A 17,512-nucleotide genomic window follows, 5' to 3' on the forward strand; every position below is an offset into this window, starting at 1 on the left:
TTATAAACCAAACTTGTTTATTGCAAAATACAGGTATTGCAAAATTTTGCCATAGAACAACCGTTTTTGATTACAAACTTTATTTTTATTTATTTATTTAACAATGCTTTAATCGTATCTCAAGAGGAAGAAATACCTGCACACAGGAAAAACACAGAAGATGGAGAGCAAAAGAGCTAAGGCTATAGGCATGTATCAGATATTCTTACCAATATGTGCAAAACTGCAGTCTGGACTGGATGAGTTCAGACTTCAAGGGGGGTGGGAGGGCTCAACCTGGCTGAATATTCCCTTGGAGATAGAAAGCTAGCAAGCCAGGGGAAATCTGAAGGTATCTGAAGTGTGCATGCACATGAAAGCTCATACCAATAACAAACTTAGTTGGTCTCTAAGGTGCTACTAGGGACGCGGGTGGCGCTGTGGGTTAAACCACAGAGCCTAGGGCTTGCCGATCAGAAGGTCGGCGGTTCAAATCCCCGCGATGGGGTGAGCTCCCATTGCTCGGTTCCTGCTCCTGCCAACCTAGCAGTTCGAAAGCACGTCAAAGTGCAAGTAGATCAATAGGTACCACTCTGGCGGGAAGGTAAACGGCGTTTCCGTGCACTGCTCTGGTTGGCCAGAAGCGGCTTAGTCATGCTGGCCACATGACCCGGAAGCCGTACACCGGCTCCCTCGGCCAGTAAAGCGAGATGAGCACTGCAACCCCAGAGTTGGCCATGACTGGAACTAATGGCCCTTTACCCTTTACCTATCATTAACTAATAACTCTCCTCATAGTCTTTCTTGCAATATTTCAAATAGTCCTCCTTAGAAAACTTCTTGCAGTCCTACTAGCGTAATCTGTTCATTACAATTACTTTTCAAATAGTTCGTATATTTGTCACAACCTAACTGTCAGGGGTCCCTTTACCTTTACCTAAGGTGCTACTGGAAGGAATTTTTTTATTTTGTTTCGATCCCAGGGCAAAGTGCAAGCCTCTCTCAAGGCGCCTAATTTTGCATGTGTAAAGTCTCTGTTTGGTTTGGGATGTCATGTGATTTGAAGCCCAGTGTAGCGCAGACATGGGTTGACCGCCCCAGTAAGAACTAGCTCTCTGCAAAATGGTAGACCTCCTCAAATCTCCTCCTCCTGCTGCTACAGATATGGCGGTTGCAGAGAAAAAGCAGAACAGCAGCCTCACAGATAGTCCTTCAGACAAAAAAAAGATAGCAACCAAAATCAGTTTAGGGGAAAAAATCTAGGTTGGGTGGAATACAGATATATTTCTTTGGGGTAATTATTTTTTAAAAATAAGTCCCTGCAGACCACATGTTCACATTTAAATAGGAAGGAGGGTTTTAAAAAAACGCACACACCCAATTTTTATCACTGCTCCTCCGGAGTCTTCAAGCCCTACTATTAAGTGTGAGGAATGATCCAATGTGTCCGTTTACTCGTAAGTATGCCCCATGGAGTTCAAATGAGGCTTGCTGCCCAGTTAAGTTTGTGGGTCTGTATGCCACAACACCTGCGAGAATATTACAAGCAAAGAATTGGAAGAAACAAGATTTACCAACTATCAAAGAATGGCAGATGATGGACTAAATGGAACTTGCCGAACTGACCGGGAGACTCCAAGAGCAGAGAGAAGAGACGGTGGAAGAAGATTGGAAGAAGTTTAAAGAATATTTGAAAAAATATGTGGATATTTAAATCTTAGAATAGCTTTGAAACTGGATATAGGCTGTAGGGTTAGAAGTAGAAGACAGTGTATTTTAAAATAGTATTATTTGTAAGTGATAAAATGTGAAGATTTTTAATGGTAAAATGTGATAAAAAAGGTTAAAAATGATGATATATGTAAACTGCTAAAGATGAGGTAAAATGAAAATCAGATGGGGGGACTTGGGGAAGCCCACCTAACAATGTTTAGAAAAATAAGGATAAGACAAGAATTTGTTTGTATTGTTTGTTTTTTTCTGTTTGTGTTGTTTAGTTGTGTTATAAAATGAATAAAAAAAAGTTTGTGGGTCAGGATTACAACCTTCCATGTTATTTATTCACATGCCGCTGCATGTATTGGCACTTTCAAAAAGTATTCCTAAGGTGGCTTTGGGAAAGGAATAAAAATGTAAACGACACGCATACGCCTCGTCACTTGAAATAGACAAGAGTTTTAATGCAGTTTATAGCAAAAGCTTAGCAAGCGGAAAGCAGGTGGTGAATCGACATCTGCAGGGCACCATGGGCACCAGAATATGCTACTGGCACACTCAGAAAGACCTTCTGCCACAGGGGCGCGCAGACTTTTTGGCCCATGAACCTCTACACCCTGTGTCACCCCAGTCCCTACCAGTGCAAGAGGAGCAATATATTGACCATTGTGCTAAAATTCTACCCATTTTCCCCATCAAGCCATGCCATCCGGACCACAGGCCCAGTGGTATTTTAGGTTGAAAAACTTTGGGGGCACACAGAAGGCAAGGCAAGCTTTCCTCTCGCCCCCCAAAACACGGCAAAGATGTGTGACTGCCCTCTGAATTGTGTTTCTGCAGACTGTGTCTCTCCCCGCCCCCCCCCGGGTTGCCCCTCCTCGGTTCACGCCAACCCAGTTTTCCTAGGAGCAGGACAGCTCAACCTGTCCTAATAAAAAAACGCTTTCTTATCCGCCGTCTCCCGACGGAGCGCGATCCCCGGCGAGGCCTCCCTCCCGTTCAGAAACGTTCGAAGAGGATGTTGATGGTCTCCGGGACCTCGGAAATTTCGTCATCACGGTCCGCGGCTTGGGCCGCACGAAAGCCCATGGTCGGCCATGTCAGGGCCAGTCGCTGCTGCACACAAGTGTCACAGAGGAAGCCATCGGGCTCTTTGGTTCCGTCGCTCTGCCGGGAAAAGTCAAAGGGACTCGTGTGAGTTTTGCGAGGCTCTGAGGAACGAAGTGTATACCTGAAGGAGCGTCTCCATCCCCATCGTTCTGCCCGGACACTGAGGTCCAGCTCCGAGGGCCTTCTGGCGGTTCCCTCACTGCGAGAAGCCAAGTTATAGGGAACCAGGCAGAGGGCCTTCTCAGTAGTGGCACCCACCCTGCGGAACTCCCTCCCACCAGATGTCAAAGAGAAAAACAACTACCAGACTTTTAGAAGACATCTGAAGGCAGCCCTGCTTAGGGAAGCGTTTAATGTTTGATGTATTACGGTATTTTAATATTTTGTTGGAAGCCGTCCAGAGTGGCTGGGGAAGCCCAGCCAGATTGGCGGGGTATAAATAAATTATTATTATTATTATTATTATTATTATTATTATTATTATTATTATCCTGCTTCTGCGTCTGCAGAATGCATACGAGGAAGAGGAGGGCGGAAGGCGGTGCCTGCTGGCTCTGCCCCTAACAGATTGAGGTTGAATCCTGACAAGACAGAAGTACTGTTTTGAGGGGACAGGAGGTACGCGGGTGTGGAGGACTCCCTGGTCCTGATTGGGGTAACTGTGCCCCTGAAGGACCAGGTGCGCAGCCTGGGAGTCATTCTGGACTCACAGCTGTCCATGGAGGCGCAGGTCAGTTCTGTGTCCAGGGCAGCTGTTTATCAGCTCCATCTGGTACGCAGGATGAGACCCTCCCTGCCCACGGACTGTCTCGCCAGAGTGGTGCATACTCTGGTTACCTTCCGCTTGGACTACTGCAATGCACTCTATGTGGGGTACCATTGAAGGTGACTTGGAAACTACAACTAATCCAAAATGCGGCAGGTAGACTGGTGACTGGGAGCGGCCGCCAAGACCACATAACACCGGTCCTGAAAGACCTCCATTGGCTCCCAGTATGTTTCTGGGGACAATTCAAAGTATTGGTGCTGACCTTTAAAGCTGTAAACGGCCTTGGCCCAGTATACCTGAAGAAGCGTCTCCACCCCCATTGCTCAGCCCGGACACTGAGGTCCAGCTCTGAAGGCCTTCTGGCGGTTCCCTCACTACAACAAATGAAGTTACAGGGAACCAGGCAGAGGGCCTTCTCGGTGGTGGCACCCACCCTATGGAATGCCCTCCCGTCAGAGGCAACCCTGTATCGGGAATTTTTTTATGTCTGATGTTTTATTGTGTTTTTATAATTTTGTTGGGAGCCGCCCAGAATGGCTCGGGAAACCCAGCCAGATGGACAGGGTATAAATATTAAAATTATTATTAATATCGAGCCAATTCCTGTTTCTAAGCAAATTGTGAAGCAAACAGGGCCATCAAGTGAGTGGCTATCCAAGCAACAGCCATCACGGGACAGAGGGACTTAACAGAGCAAAGCAAAACTCCAGAACAGGTAAATGGGTGGAACAAACTGTAGGACCAGTAAAACATTTTGCACTAGCAACACACAGATCAAAATAGGATGGAGAGAAATTATATTCGTCTGCCCCAAGTGCCCAGTTCCATAAGAAGAGACACGTACGTAAACAAAAGGCGTTTTCTTCATGGTTAGGACAGTGTCTTTGGAAATGACATTGTGGCAGCCCTGCCCGGAACACCGGATTTCTGCCTCCTTGCACACTTCACTAGTTAATACGGGCTGAAAATAGTGCTCCTGGTAAAGAAGAAAAAGCAAAAATTTAGTGCAGACAGATGAGACAATTTTAAGCCAGGAGTAGGGGGCCAAATGTGGCCCTCCAGGTCTCTCCATCTGGCCCCCAAGACATGCCTCTGCCTCAGCCACAACCCTGCACCAGCCTTTAAGTATCTGTGCCTTCAAGTATTTATCTGCCAGGCTAAATGTGTCTTTGAACTCTGATAATGCCTCCCGTTTGCCTAGAACAGGGTTTCCCAAACTCCATCTGTTTATGGACTACAACTCCCATCATCCCTAGCTAGCATGACCAGTGGTCAGGGATGATGGGAAGTGTAGTCCAAAAACAGCTGGAGACCCAAGTTTGGGAAACGCTGGCCTAGATGAAAGACAGAGAGGGATGTGTTTGTGTACACAAACGTAGAAGCTACTCTAGCTTGCAAAGGTGCACGATTTGCACCCGTTTGCCAGCTTTTGCCTTTGGTAGTGCATTGGTCCCACCACCTCCTGGCAAATAGAAGGGGAAGAAACGGAGGCAGTGAGAGACTTTACTTTCTTGGGCTCCATGATCACTGCAGGTGGTGACAGCAGCCACGAAATTAAAAGACGCCTGCTCCTTGGGAGAAAGGCGATGGCAAACCTAGACAGCATCTTAAAAAGCAGAGACCTCACCTTGCCAACAAAGGTCCGTATAGTTAAAGCTCTGGTTTTCCCAGTAGTGATGCATGGAAGTGAGAGCTGGACCATAAAGAAGGCTGATTGCCGAAGAATGGATGCTTTTGAATTATGGAGGAAACTCTTGAGAGTCCCATGGACTGCAAGATCAAACCTATCCACTCTGAAGGAAATCAGCCCTGAGTGCTCACTGGAAGGACAGATCCTGAAGCTGAGGCCCCAGTACTTTGGCCACCTCATGAGAAGAGAAGACTCCCTGGAAAAGACCCTGATGTTGGGAAAGATGGAGGGCACAAGGAGAAGGGGACGGCAGAGGACGAGAGGGTTGGACAGTGTTCTCGAAGCTACCAGCATGAGTTTGACCAAACTGCGGGAGGCAGTGGAAGACAGGAGTGCCTGGCGTGCTCTGGTCCAGGGGGTCACGAAGAGTCGGACATGACTAAATGTCTAAACAACAACAACAGTGCAAGGAGCACCTCCATTCAACATCAGCTGGTTCCTGTTGGCCGCTGTGAGAGCAGAACGCTGGACTGGATGGGCATCACTTTTCTTTGGTCCTTATTTTTGTGATGCACTGGGAAATGATATACAATGAATTGAAAAAGATGTTCAGATGTTCAAAACCAGAAGCTTTTATTTTGGGAATTATAGGGACAGAACTACCTAAACTGTATAGAAATTTATTTATATATGCGACTACAGCAGCAAGAATGCTACTCGCCCCAAAATGGAAAGAAGCAGAAGTCCCAGCAAAGGAAGAATGGATACAAAAACTTACGGAATATGCAGAAATGGCAAAACTTACCAGAAGAGTAAGAAATCAAGATAACAAACATTTATAAAAGAGTGGAAATGGTTCATTGAATATTTACAGAGAAATTGCAAACAGATAAAAACATTGGCAGGATTCTTGCAACAACCTGCAGTTTCCTAAGAGTATATATTTAAAGTAGATAATTAAATGAGCAAATTAAATGAATTTGGATACGCAGAAGATTTTTTTTTTTAATTAAGGAACTGCAGAAAGAGGGGGAAGGAAGTCAAACTTTGAAATGTTAAATTGATTGTAAAACTAATGAAAAGTATAAACCTGAAATATATAAAGAAAAGCTTAAAATATATTACCGTATTTTTCGCTCCACAAGACGCACTTTTTTCCTCCTAAAAAGTAAGAGGACATGTCTGTGCGTCTTATGGAGCGAATGCGTGGTCCCTGGAGCTGAATTGCCCAGGGGCGAAAAGCAGATTGTGCTTTTTTAGAGAGAGAGAGAGAGAGAGAGAGAGAGAGAGAGAGAGAGAGGGAAAGGGGTTTGAAACAAAGCCGCTGAGCAGCTGATCGGCAAGCGATCGGGAGGGAGATAAGGGACTCTAGCAATAAAGGAGGCTGCCTGGGAGGGGGGAGGTAAAGACAGCGAACTAGCAAGGAGAGGAGACAGGAATACTAAAACAAGCAATGAGGAGAGAAATTAGAAGAAAAGGAGGAGCAAAAAACTGCTCCAGCTAAGGAAAAGACGCTAAGGCAAAAAGAGGGAAGGGGGTGTTGAAAGGAAGCAGCTGAGCAGCTGAGCAGCAAGTGATTGGAGGGAGATAAGGGACTCTAGCGATAAAGGAGGCTGCCTTGGAGGGGGGAGATAAAAGCACATGGATCCTCGGGATTTTTGCACTGGGCTACCCCAAACTCACTGTCAAATCACATATCATGTCTGTGGCCACAGCATGAACCACAAGAATCATACATCCACTGTTTCATTCATAATATTTTTTTCTTGTTTTCCTCCTCTAAAAACTAGGTGCGTCTTATGGTCAGGTGCGTCTTATGGAGCGAAAAATACGGTGTTTATATATACAGAGAGAGAGAGAGAGAGAGAGGGAGAGAGGGAGGGAGGGAGAGAGTGTCTTCCCCTCCTCCTAACCCACCTGGCCTTATCTGGAGACGCCTAGAATCAAACCTAGGACTCTGTGTGCAAAGCAGATGTTCTACGGCTGAGCAACAACCCTTCCTCAAACTATTCCCTGCCAACTCACCCCGGCCAATGTCAAAATCTGGGTCAGTAACTTCGGAACGATGAGGCGCCTCTTGGCGCGGGTGACAGCCACGTACAGCAAGTTCCATTCATCCTCGGAGGTTGCATCTGGAACGGGAGAAAGGCAAGAGGCAGATGGGAAATAATAATAGTAATACTAATAATAATAATAATAAATTTTGTTTATATCCCGCCCTCCCCAGCCAGAGCAGGGCTCAGGGCAGCTAACAACAGTAAAAATTGCAGTAAAAACATAATGGGGGGGGTGTGCAATTTAAAATCCAGGTTAAAATGCCATTTAAAATGCAGCCTCATTTTAAAAGTAGCCCATAGATCAAAACCATAACGGTCAGACTGAGTCCAAACCAAAGGCCAGGCGGAACAGCTCTGTCTTGCAGGCCCTGAGGAAAGATGTCGAATCCCGCAGGGCCCTGGTCTCTTGTGACAGAGGGTTCCACCAAGTCGGGGCCAGTACTGAAAAGGCCCTGGCCCTAGTTGAGACCACTCTAACCACCTTGAGACTTGGGACCTCCAAAGTGTTGTCATTTGTGGACCTTAAGGTCCTCCGCGTGGCATACCGGGAGAGGCGGTCCCGTAGGTACGAGGGTCCTAGGCTGCATAGGGCTTGAAAGGTCAAAACCAGCACCTTAAACCTGACCCTGGACTCCACTGGGAGCCAGTGCAGTTGGTAAAGCACTGGATGAAGGTGATCCCGAGGCAAGGACCCCGTAAGGAGCCTCGCCATGGCATTCTGCACCCGCTGGAGTTTCTGGGTCAGTCTCAAGGGCAGCCCCACGTAGAGCGAGTTACAATAATCAAGCCCGGAGGTGACCGTCGCATGGATCACTGTGGCCAGGTCAGGGCGAGAAATGGAATGGGTGCAAAGCTCAGCAAATATCTCTCAATTGGGTGTTCTTTCCGCCATCGCCCTAGGGACCGTTAAAATAGGGGGAGGAAAACTGAGCTACACCACTATGCCTGGAATACTGTGGGCAGTTCTGATCGCCCCACCTCAAAACAAGAGAAGGCAACCAAAATTATCAAGGGGATGGAGCGACTACCCTATTGGCAGGAAGCTGGGAAGAGGGGCAGGAGTCCGACGCTGGAGGGGCGGGGTCGGTGACTTGTGGGAGGCTGTACCAGCCAGGAGGCGGGATTCGGAGGCAGGGGATGCTTCAAAGCTGGAGGGTGGAGAACAGGATGGGTTCAAAGACAGAAGTACTGTTTTGGGGGGACAGGAGGCGGGCAGGTGTGGAGGACTCCCTGGTCCTGAATGGGGTAACTGTGCCCCTGAAGGACCAGGTGCGCAGCCTGGGAGTCATTCTGGACTCACAGCTGTCCATGGAGGCGCAGGTTAATTCTGTGTCCAGGGCAGCTGTTTACCAGCTCCATCTGGTACACAGGCTGAGACCCTACCTGCCTGCGGACTGTCTCGCCAGAGTGGTGCATGCTCTGGTTATCTCCCGCTTGGACTACTGCAGCGCGCTCTACGTGGGGCTACCTTTGAAGGTGACCCGGAAGCTGCAATTAATCCAGAATGCGGCAGCTAGACTGGTGACTGGGAGTGGCCACCGGGACCACATAACACCGGTTCTGAGAGATCTGCATTGGCTCCCAGTACGTTTCCGAGCACAATTCAAAGTGTTGGTGCTGACCTTGAAAGCCCTAAACGGCCTCGGTCCTGTATACCTGAAGGAGTGTCTCCACCCCGATCATCCAGCCTGGACACTGAGATCCAGCGCCAAGGGCCTTCTGGCGGTTCCCTCATTGTGAGAAGTGACGTTACAGGGAACCAGACAGAAGGCCTTCTCAGTAGTGGCGCCTTCCCTGTGGAACACCCTCCCTTCAGATGTGAAGGAAATAAGCAGCTATCCTATCTTTAAAAGACATCTGAAGGAGGGGACTGAAGAGAGGAGAGCAGAGGCAGCTTCTAAGCCGGCACAGTCTCTGGCTGCCTTAACACAGCCTGTCGGGGAGAGGTACATAAACTGGGGGAGGGGAGGGGCCCCCTTTTGCTGCAACCGCTCCATAGGGTGCAGACCTGGGAAGAGCTGCCAATAATAATAATATTAATATTAATAATAATATTTTATTTCTATCCCGCCCTCCCCAGCCGAAGCCGGGCTCAGAGCGGCTAACAACAGTAAAAGTAACACCGTTTACATAAAATCACAATCAATTGACCGTATTTTTCGCTCTATAAGACGCACTTTCCCCCTCCTAAAAAGTAAGGGGAAATGTGTGTGTGCGTCTTATGGAGCGAATGCAGGCGGGAGGCTCTGCCAGCGCTCCCTTTAAAGAGCCACGTGGAGCGTGTGTGCGGCTCAAGAGCCGCACACACGCTCCACGCACTCTTTAAAGGGAGTACGGCTCTTGGGGGAGCCTTAGCCGCGTGCAGCCCCTCGTGGGCAACAGGAGCCTTCATCCCGCTGCCGGGGAGAGGCTGCACGCGGCTATCCCAGAAGCCAGGACAGCAAGTGGGATCACTGCGCTGTGATCCCACTTGCTGTTCTGGCTTCTGGGATTCAGAATATTTTTTTCCTTGTTTTCCTCCTCCAAAAACTAGGTGCGTCTTATGGTCTGTTGCGTCTTATAGAGCGAAAAATGTGGTACATAAAATCACAATGCCTAGGCACTAGACTGGAGTGATGGCCTGGGAATCCGATTCAGAGGCTGAACCTGAGGAATTCGAGCCTGCACAGGAGTCCCCGCCTCCAGGGCCGGCTGAGCTGGGGCAGGGGCTTGAACCTGAAGGGCCCTCACCTGTGCCGGACCCTCAGGAGCAGACACCAGCTGAATCCGCTCTGGCTCCGGAGGTGATGAAGGACCCACTGCCTGCAGGTGTGCCTCTCCCAGCCCTGTCAGGGGAAGCTGAGGTTGCCTCTGGGTCCAGTAACCCTCCAGCCTCTCCGGAGCTGCAAAGGCTCAGGGCAGAGAGGCGGAGGGAACTAAGTTCTCACAGGAGGAGTGCTCGCCTCCAGGCCAGGAGAGGTGAGTCACCTGTGGGCCGGGGCCGCCCTAGGCCCCAGAGGAGATAAAGGCCAGTCAGCCCAGTCCCAGGTTGTGGGAGCAACATCGTTGGTAACCTGTTCCTGCCAGCACCCTGTCCTGCTCTTCTGCCAGAGTTCCTGACCACGCCCGGCTCCTTGCCTTGGACCCCGCTTCGCCCTTGACAGACAGCCTCCATACCCTTGACCTAGGACCGGACTCAGACCACGCTACACGGTAACACCCCCCTCCCCGGACCAGCACAACTGGGCATTCAGCTAGACGAGAAAGCGCCCCCTATTGGCTGGGTGCATTCCTTGGGCTGGGGTGTGCCCTTGACAGCTATGAGGAAAGGTAACAGCACTGGGGGCTTTATCGCTGGAAGAAAAGGGGACAAAACTAGTTCAAATATATGTTGGAAGTGTAAGGAAAAGGAGGGAACATTTTATCATATGTGGTGAGACTGTAAGGTAATTTAAAAATTTTGGGAAATGATATACAATGAATTGAAGAAAATGTTCCATTTAACATTTGTTAAAAAACCCGAGGCATTTTTGTTGGGGATCGTAGGGAAAGACCTGCCCAAAAAGTTGAAAAACATTTTCATGTATGTGACAACAGCCGCGAGAGTTCTGGTAGCACAAGGATGGAAGACTGAAGAAACCCCAACTAAAGAATCATGGCAAGAAAAATTGACGGACTATGCAGAACTGGCAAAACTGACATATAAGCCACGGGACAAGGATAACTGTGACTTTAAGGATGAATGGGAACCTTTCACAAAGTATCTGAAGACGCAACAAAGCGAACTGGACTCCTTGGCAGGTTTTGAATAAACATTCACAATTTTTTTACTGATAATAATCAGCTAAACAGTTTGAGGATCTATACAACTTTGTAACATGCAGAAAATAGCATTATTGGAGAAACCAAAGACTGGAACTGAGGGAAGTCGGGGGGTGGGGTGGGGGGATGGGTTCGGTGGGGGGAGGGAGGAAAAATGGGGGGGAATAAGGATATGTTTTTGGATAATATGTATTGTTATAACTTTGAATAAAAAAACAAGGGGAAAAAGTAAGGGGAGGCATGTGGGGGGGGGGATGCTAACCCAGCGTTATCCATTGAAGCTGAATGTTGAAATATTTTTGTAGCGATCAGATGGGATTGCTATGAGGAATTATAAAATATGCATCAAGCCACTGTGTCCGCCATGAAAGCATGGCGTTGACTGGGTTTGATCCATTGACAGTACTTCCTGATCAAATCCCACAAGCTTCTGCACCTCTGCCATTTGCTTTCTCTACGCCTGACAGGCACGTATAAGCATTCTAAGCACAGACTGGTTGCTCACCAGGCATCCTGGGTCATAAAGATAGTAGGTAGCTTCTTTGGTGTAGCTATTGTTCGTTTTATTAATCTTAGGGCCAGGAAGAGAGTTCAGGAAGAGATTTATGATCTCCAGGTTTGCTGAATGCATTCCTCTAGTCCTGTTTTATTTACTCTCAGATACGTATGCATGTTCAAAGTAGTCTTTGTAGTTAAAATAATTTCTTCTGATCTGACTTTGTCCCACGTGGGGTTTTTGAAATGCTCAGAGGAAATCTGATAGGTTCTTATGAACACTGTGTAAAAAGTTCTTTTGTGAATAAACGGCCTAAACGGCCTCGGTCCAGTATCCCTGAAGGAGCGTCTCCACCCCCATCATTCTGCCCAGACACTGAGGTCCAGCGCTGAGGGCCTTCTGGCGGTTCCCTCACTGCGAGAAGCCAAGTTACAGGGAACCAGGCAGAGGGCCTTCTCGGTAGTGGCACCCGCCCTGTGGAACGCCCTCCCACCAGATGTCAAAGAGAACAACAACTACCAGACTTTTAGAAGACATCTGAAGGCAGCCCTGTTTAGGGAAGCTTTTAATGTTTGATGTATTACAGTATTTTAATATTTTTTTGGAAACCGCCCAGAGTGGCTGGGAAGCCCAGCCAGATGGCGGGGTATAAATAATATATTATTATTATTATTATTATTATTATTATTATTATTATTATTAAACAACCTGGACCGAGGGGTGGAGAAGATTATTATTATTGGCACATCCTCCCAGAGTCTTGCTGGTCAAGCCTCATGTGTATTCTATTAATCAGGGTCCAATCCTTTCTCTGCTTTGGGAACGCTACGTTTTAAACAGCAGCGTTGAAATAAAATGGAGGCGAGGTGGCCAAGGGAGAGAGTCTTCCTTACTGGTGCGTAAAATGGGTATCCTCTCGAAGGCTTGCTGCATGACAGTTAGGCTGATACTGCTCGTGAAGTCGTCGGCCACTTGGACAGTGTCGAATTCCAAGCCTTTGGCCTTATGGACGGTCCCCAAGACATGATCTGAAGGAGGCAAAGTGAAAAATCAACATGTTGGGCTTGTGAGAGTAACAAAGGAAATCCCCTGTGTTGCAAAAACCTGACCTGGCCACAGTGATCCATGCGATGGTCACCTCCAGGCTTGACTACTGTAATTTGCTCCACGTGGGGCTGCCCTTGAAGCTGTCCCAGAAACTCCAGCGGGTGCAGAATGCTGCAGCGAGCCTCCTCACGGGGTCTCTGCCATGGGAGCATATTCACCCAGTGCTTTTCCAGCTGCACTGGCTCCCGGTGGAGTACAGGGTCAGATTTAAGGTGCTGCTTTTGACCTTTAAAGCCCTATACGGCCTAGGACCCTCATACCTACGGGACCGCCTCTCCTGGTATGCCCCGCGGAGGACCTTAAGGTGCATAAATACACCCTAGAGGTCCCGGGCCCTAAGGAATTTAGATTAGCTTCAACCAGAGCCAGGGCCTTTTCAACACTGGCTCCGGCCATGTGGAATGCTCTGCCTCATGAGACCAGGGCCCTGCAGGATCTGATTTCTTTCCGCAGGGCCTGTAAGACAGAGTTGTTCCGCCTGGCCTTTGGCTTGGAGCCAATTTGACTCCCTCCCCCTCTTTCTTTTTTCTTTTTCCTTTCTCCTGCTGTGATGAGGCTGCATTTTAATATTTTAATGTTTCAATATTTTAATGTTGTCTTTTAATCTTGTTTTTAAGTTGTATTGATTCAGCTTGTTTTTATTATTGCTTGTTAGCCGCCCTGAGCCTGGCCTTGGCTGGGGAGGGCGGGGTATAAATAAAAATTATTACTAGCATTATTAAAAACTTTAAACAATAACAGGCAACACGTGGCCAATAATGTTCTAACAGAATATATGTAACATGTATTATTTCACAATTCTTGAACAGAAAATATATGACGGAGATACAAATGATAAAATAAATCAATATTGTACGAACAAAATGAGAGAAGGTAGTCAGTCAATATCACAGAGGCAAGCAAGCCTTTCAACAGTCCCAATCTTGTAATCATGCGGTAATAGAAGCTCCAAGCGTAGCAATTCTTAAACAGAGAGTATGGATTAGAATCACAGAAAATGAAAGTCCATCACTGTTGCATGAACAAAATTAGACAGTATAGTCCATCGGTGTCAAAGAGGCAAACAAGCCTTTTGACAGTCACATTCCTGTAACTGTGCGATAACGGATGATCCAAAACGTGAGAGGGCAGTTCAAATACAGTGCAATTGCATCTTATTTGTTGTTGTTGTTTTTCTAAACATTTTATTGGTTTTCACAATATTATAAACAAACAAACAAACACACACACAAGACAAACAAACAAAACAAACATAAATCATAGCCTTATTAAAAATTACAGTTATTAACTTTGTTAAGTGACTTCCTCGCTTCCCCTTGGTTGAATTTCATTGCATGTCCTTTTAACGGTTTTCCAAATCCCAATTTTTATGAAATTTAACTTAAACATTAACACCCTTAAATCTTCACCTTATAGAATTTAACATACTAATTCATCACTTAACATAAATAAAATCCTAAGCCCATTAAGTTGGCATCTTATTTGGGGGGGGGGCGGTTCCAAGGGTGAAAATTGGGTATACCCAAACCCTTGGAGCCGCCCCCGTAGCTAGTGGGTGAGGGAGGGGAGAGAGAAAGAACCTGCAAACCAAAAGGGCCTTGCCCCCGAGGCAAGGCAGAGAGCATAAAAGTGAACCTGGCACAAAAAGAGTTTTTAGGCTCTCCACCTTGCTTGGATTTTGTGGGATAACCAGCCTCATATACCGTATTTTTTGCTCTATAAGACGCACCAGACCACAAGACGCACCTAGTTTTTGGAGGAGGAAAACAAGAAAAAAAATATTCTGCATTTCAGAAGCCAGAACAGCAAGAGGGATCGCTGCGCAGTGAAAGCAGCGATCCCTCTTGCTGTTCTGGCTTCTGGGATAGCTGCGCAGCCTGCATTCGCCCCATAAGACGCACACACATTTCCCCTTGCTTTTTAGGAGGGAAAAAGTGAGTCTTATAGAGCAAAAAATACGGTAATATGGTTACCAGATTCTTTTCAATGAATCCGGGGAACTTTTTTTTTTTTATTAAGCTGAGTAGCAACAGGGAGTCAGTAGTGGGGACACTGAGGCAAAAGACCCTGGGCCCAAACACACATGCATATTGTATAAAGGTACAAAGCCCTTCTTTCGCAACCTGTGAAATATAAATGTGCAGTTTTATTAAAAAACTGGACAATGGTGCCTGCCCATGGCTCCCGAGCCTCCCCCCCCCCGATCTGACAAAACAAAGGGGGAAGGGGGCAGGAGATCGGGGAGGCTCAGGAGTCATGGGCAGGTGGCGTGCCGTTGCCCAGTTTAAAAAAAAAACCTGTGCATTTATGTTTCACAGGGTGTGAAAGGGCTTTGCACCTTGCCTGGCAGAGAAACCACACGTCTTGCGCCCCTCCTGGGCAACGGCCACCCGCCCGCAACTCCCAAGCCTCCCCCATCAGTCAAAAGGGGGAAGGGGGCAGGAGATCTGTACCGTTGGACGTCCCCGGTTCCCCTTTGCCAGTGGCAGTGGCAGCAGCAGTCATCAGCCCGGAGCCAGCCAGAGTCAACTGCGCTACCGAGCTGGCTCCGGGCTGCTGAGGCTGCCGCTGCCATGTTTGCCGGGGACAGATGTGCAAATCTGGGGACATTCTGGGGACGGAATTTGTCCGGGGACAGATTTGCAAATCTGGGGACTGTCCCCGGGAACCAGGGACATCCGGTAACCCTATTATATAACCAACAGGCTTAAGTCTAATTAATGCACAAAGGGGTTAAGACCACAGAGTAAGCTGTCCTGCCGGGCCTAGTTAGGTCACTACTCCCCCACGCTTAGGAAGAAGGGTTATGCAACCTCTGTTCTTCGCATTTCTCCATATGAACTCTACCAGTAAGGAGGGGCAAGCTGGATGCTCCGAGCTTCGATCACGTGGTTTAAGCAAGCCATCATCGTGCTTCCATACAAATAATTTAGAAACCTTCACCACACTTTGGAACCTATGTTTTACTGCCTGTGTTTTCTGACTGCCGTATGGAAAAGCACACGAATCTGACCTTTGAAGAGTTTGTAAGTAAACCGTTATTAACTTGCCAAACGCGTGGTCTCTTTTTACGCTACAGGAAGTAGGAACTTTGGAAGTAACTTAGAAGGGGATATTTTAAAGGTTGAATAGCCTATATTTCCTTGCTTTGCTGCAAAAGTGATTTTAAATATCTGCTGTGGTTTTAAATCTCTGCTGGGGTTCTCTTGCCAAAGAGTACTTGCCCCAAACCTTAGCATCTAAGAAATTCTCTTTTTAAGAGACTGCATCGTTTCCCCTTTAACCAAAACCAAAAACCAAAACAGATTCGACTCCTGCAGTTTCAACTGGCTTGCCATCAACCACGTATGGTTGGAAATTGCATAAGTTAAATGTGAGATGCGATTGTACTGTCTTTCAAATACTTGATTTCTTTGCCATTTTGGAAACAGGCAAGGGAGACGGGCCCAGATTACGATTGCCATGGGATGAAATCATGTGCTCAGCCCATCCCTACCCTAAATGTGTAAATTAATCAGAGGGGATTTAATAGTTGTCCAGCTGCTCCTTTGATAATTAACTGTTCTGGCACAGCCCTGGGCATTTGAAGGCAGAAAATCAGAGGATGAAGGACTGGAGACTGGTGCCAGTCTTTGGCCACAGCTCAGTCACAGAGCATCTGCTGGGCCAGTCACCATCTCTCAGCCTAACCTACCTCGCAGGATTGTTGTACAGATAAAATGGCCTCAGCCCAGTATACCTGAAGGAGCATCTCCACCCCCATTATTCTGCCCGGACACTGAGGTCCAGCTCCGAGGGCCTTCTGGCGGTTCCCTGCCTGCGAGAAGTGAAGCTACAGGGAACCAGACAGAGGGCCTTCTCGGTGGTGGCGCCCTCCCGTCAGATGTCAAGGAAATAAACAACTATCTGACTTTTAGAAGACATCTGAAGGCAGCCCTGTTTAGGCAAGTTCTTAATGTTTGATGTTTTATCACTTTATCACTATTTATTATTTTTATTATTATTAAATAATAACTCAGCCAGATGGGTGCCGTGTAAATAATTAAGAATTAATCATAGTTGTTATAAAATGGGGAGGAGGAGAGCTATGGATGCCACTTTACAGATCCTTGGAGGGAAAGTGGAATACAAAAGCCATCCGTCAACTTCTGAGCTACTGGGAGGGGGCTTATGGCCTTGGTGCCAGCCCCCAAGCCCTCCACAATAGTTCATAAAAGTAAGCTCCCAGTATGATTCCGAGCACAATTCAAAGTGTTGGTGCTGACCTTTAAAGCCCTAAACGGCCTCGGTCCTGTATACCTGAAGGAGTATTTCCACCCCCATCGTTCTGCCCGGACACTGAGGTCCAGCGCCGAGGGCCTTCTGGCGGTTCCCTGCCTGCGAGAAGTGAGGTTACAGGGAACCAGACAGAGGGCCTTCTCGATGGTGGCACCTGCCCTGTGGAACGCCTCCCACCAGATGTCAAAGAGAACAACAACTATCTGACTTTTAGAAGACATCTGAAGGCAGCCCTGTTTAGGGAAGCTTTTAATGTTTAATAGGTTATTGTATTTTAGTGTTTTGTTGGAAGCCGCCCAGAGCGGCTGGGGAAACTCAGCCAGATGGGCGGGGGATAAATAATAAATTATTATTATTATCATTATTTAAGCTACAGTGGTACCTCGGGTTACATACGCTTCAGGTTACATACACTTCAGGTTACAGACTCCGCTAACCCAGAAATAGTGCTTCAGGTTAAGAACTTTGCTTCAGGATAAGAACAGAAATCACATGGCAGCGGCAGCGGGAGGCCCCATTAGCTAAAGTGGTGCTTCAGGTTAAGAACAGTTTCAGGTTAAGTGCGGACC

At 47.4% G+C, this 17,512-nt stretch overlaps 1 protein-coding gene across 1 annotated transcript in view; it reads right to left on the bottom strand.

Annotated features, from left to right (window-relative positions):
• FBH1 (F-box DNA helicase 1) overlaps positions 1-17,512 on the bottom strand; it is a 44,660-nt gene continuing 27,148 nt past the window's right edge. Inside the window, exons 18-22 of the mRNA XM_083572616.1 lie at positions 12,452-12,586; positions 7,230-7,336; positions 4,419-4,550; positions 888-2,862; positions 1-726 (exon numbers count right to left, since the gene is read on the bottom strand). Of these exons, the coding sequence (XP_083428742.1) occupies positions 2,695-2,862; positions 4,419-4,550; positions 7,230-7,336; positions 12,452-12,586 (542 nt within the window). The 3' untranslated portion in view covers positions 1-726; positions 888-2,694. The remainder of the gene's footprint in view (positions 727-887; positions 2,863-4,418; positions 4,551-7,229; positions 7,337-12,451; positions 12,587-17,512) is intronic.

This window comes from Podarcis filfolensis (genome assembly GCF_964270895.1).
Source record: "Podarcis filfolensis genome assembly, chromosome: 10".
Classification (NCBI taxonomy): Eukaryota; Metazoa; Chordata; class Lepidosauria; order Squamata; family Lacertidae; genus Podarcis; species Podarcis filfolensis.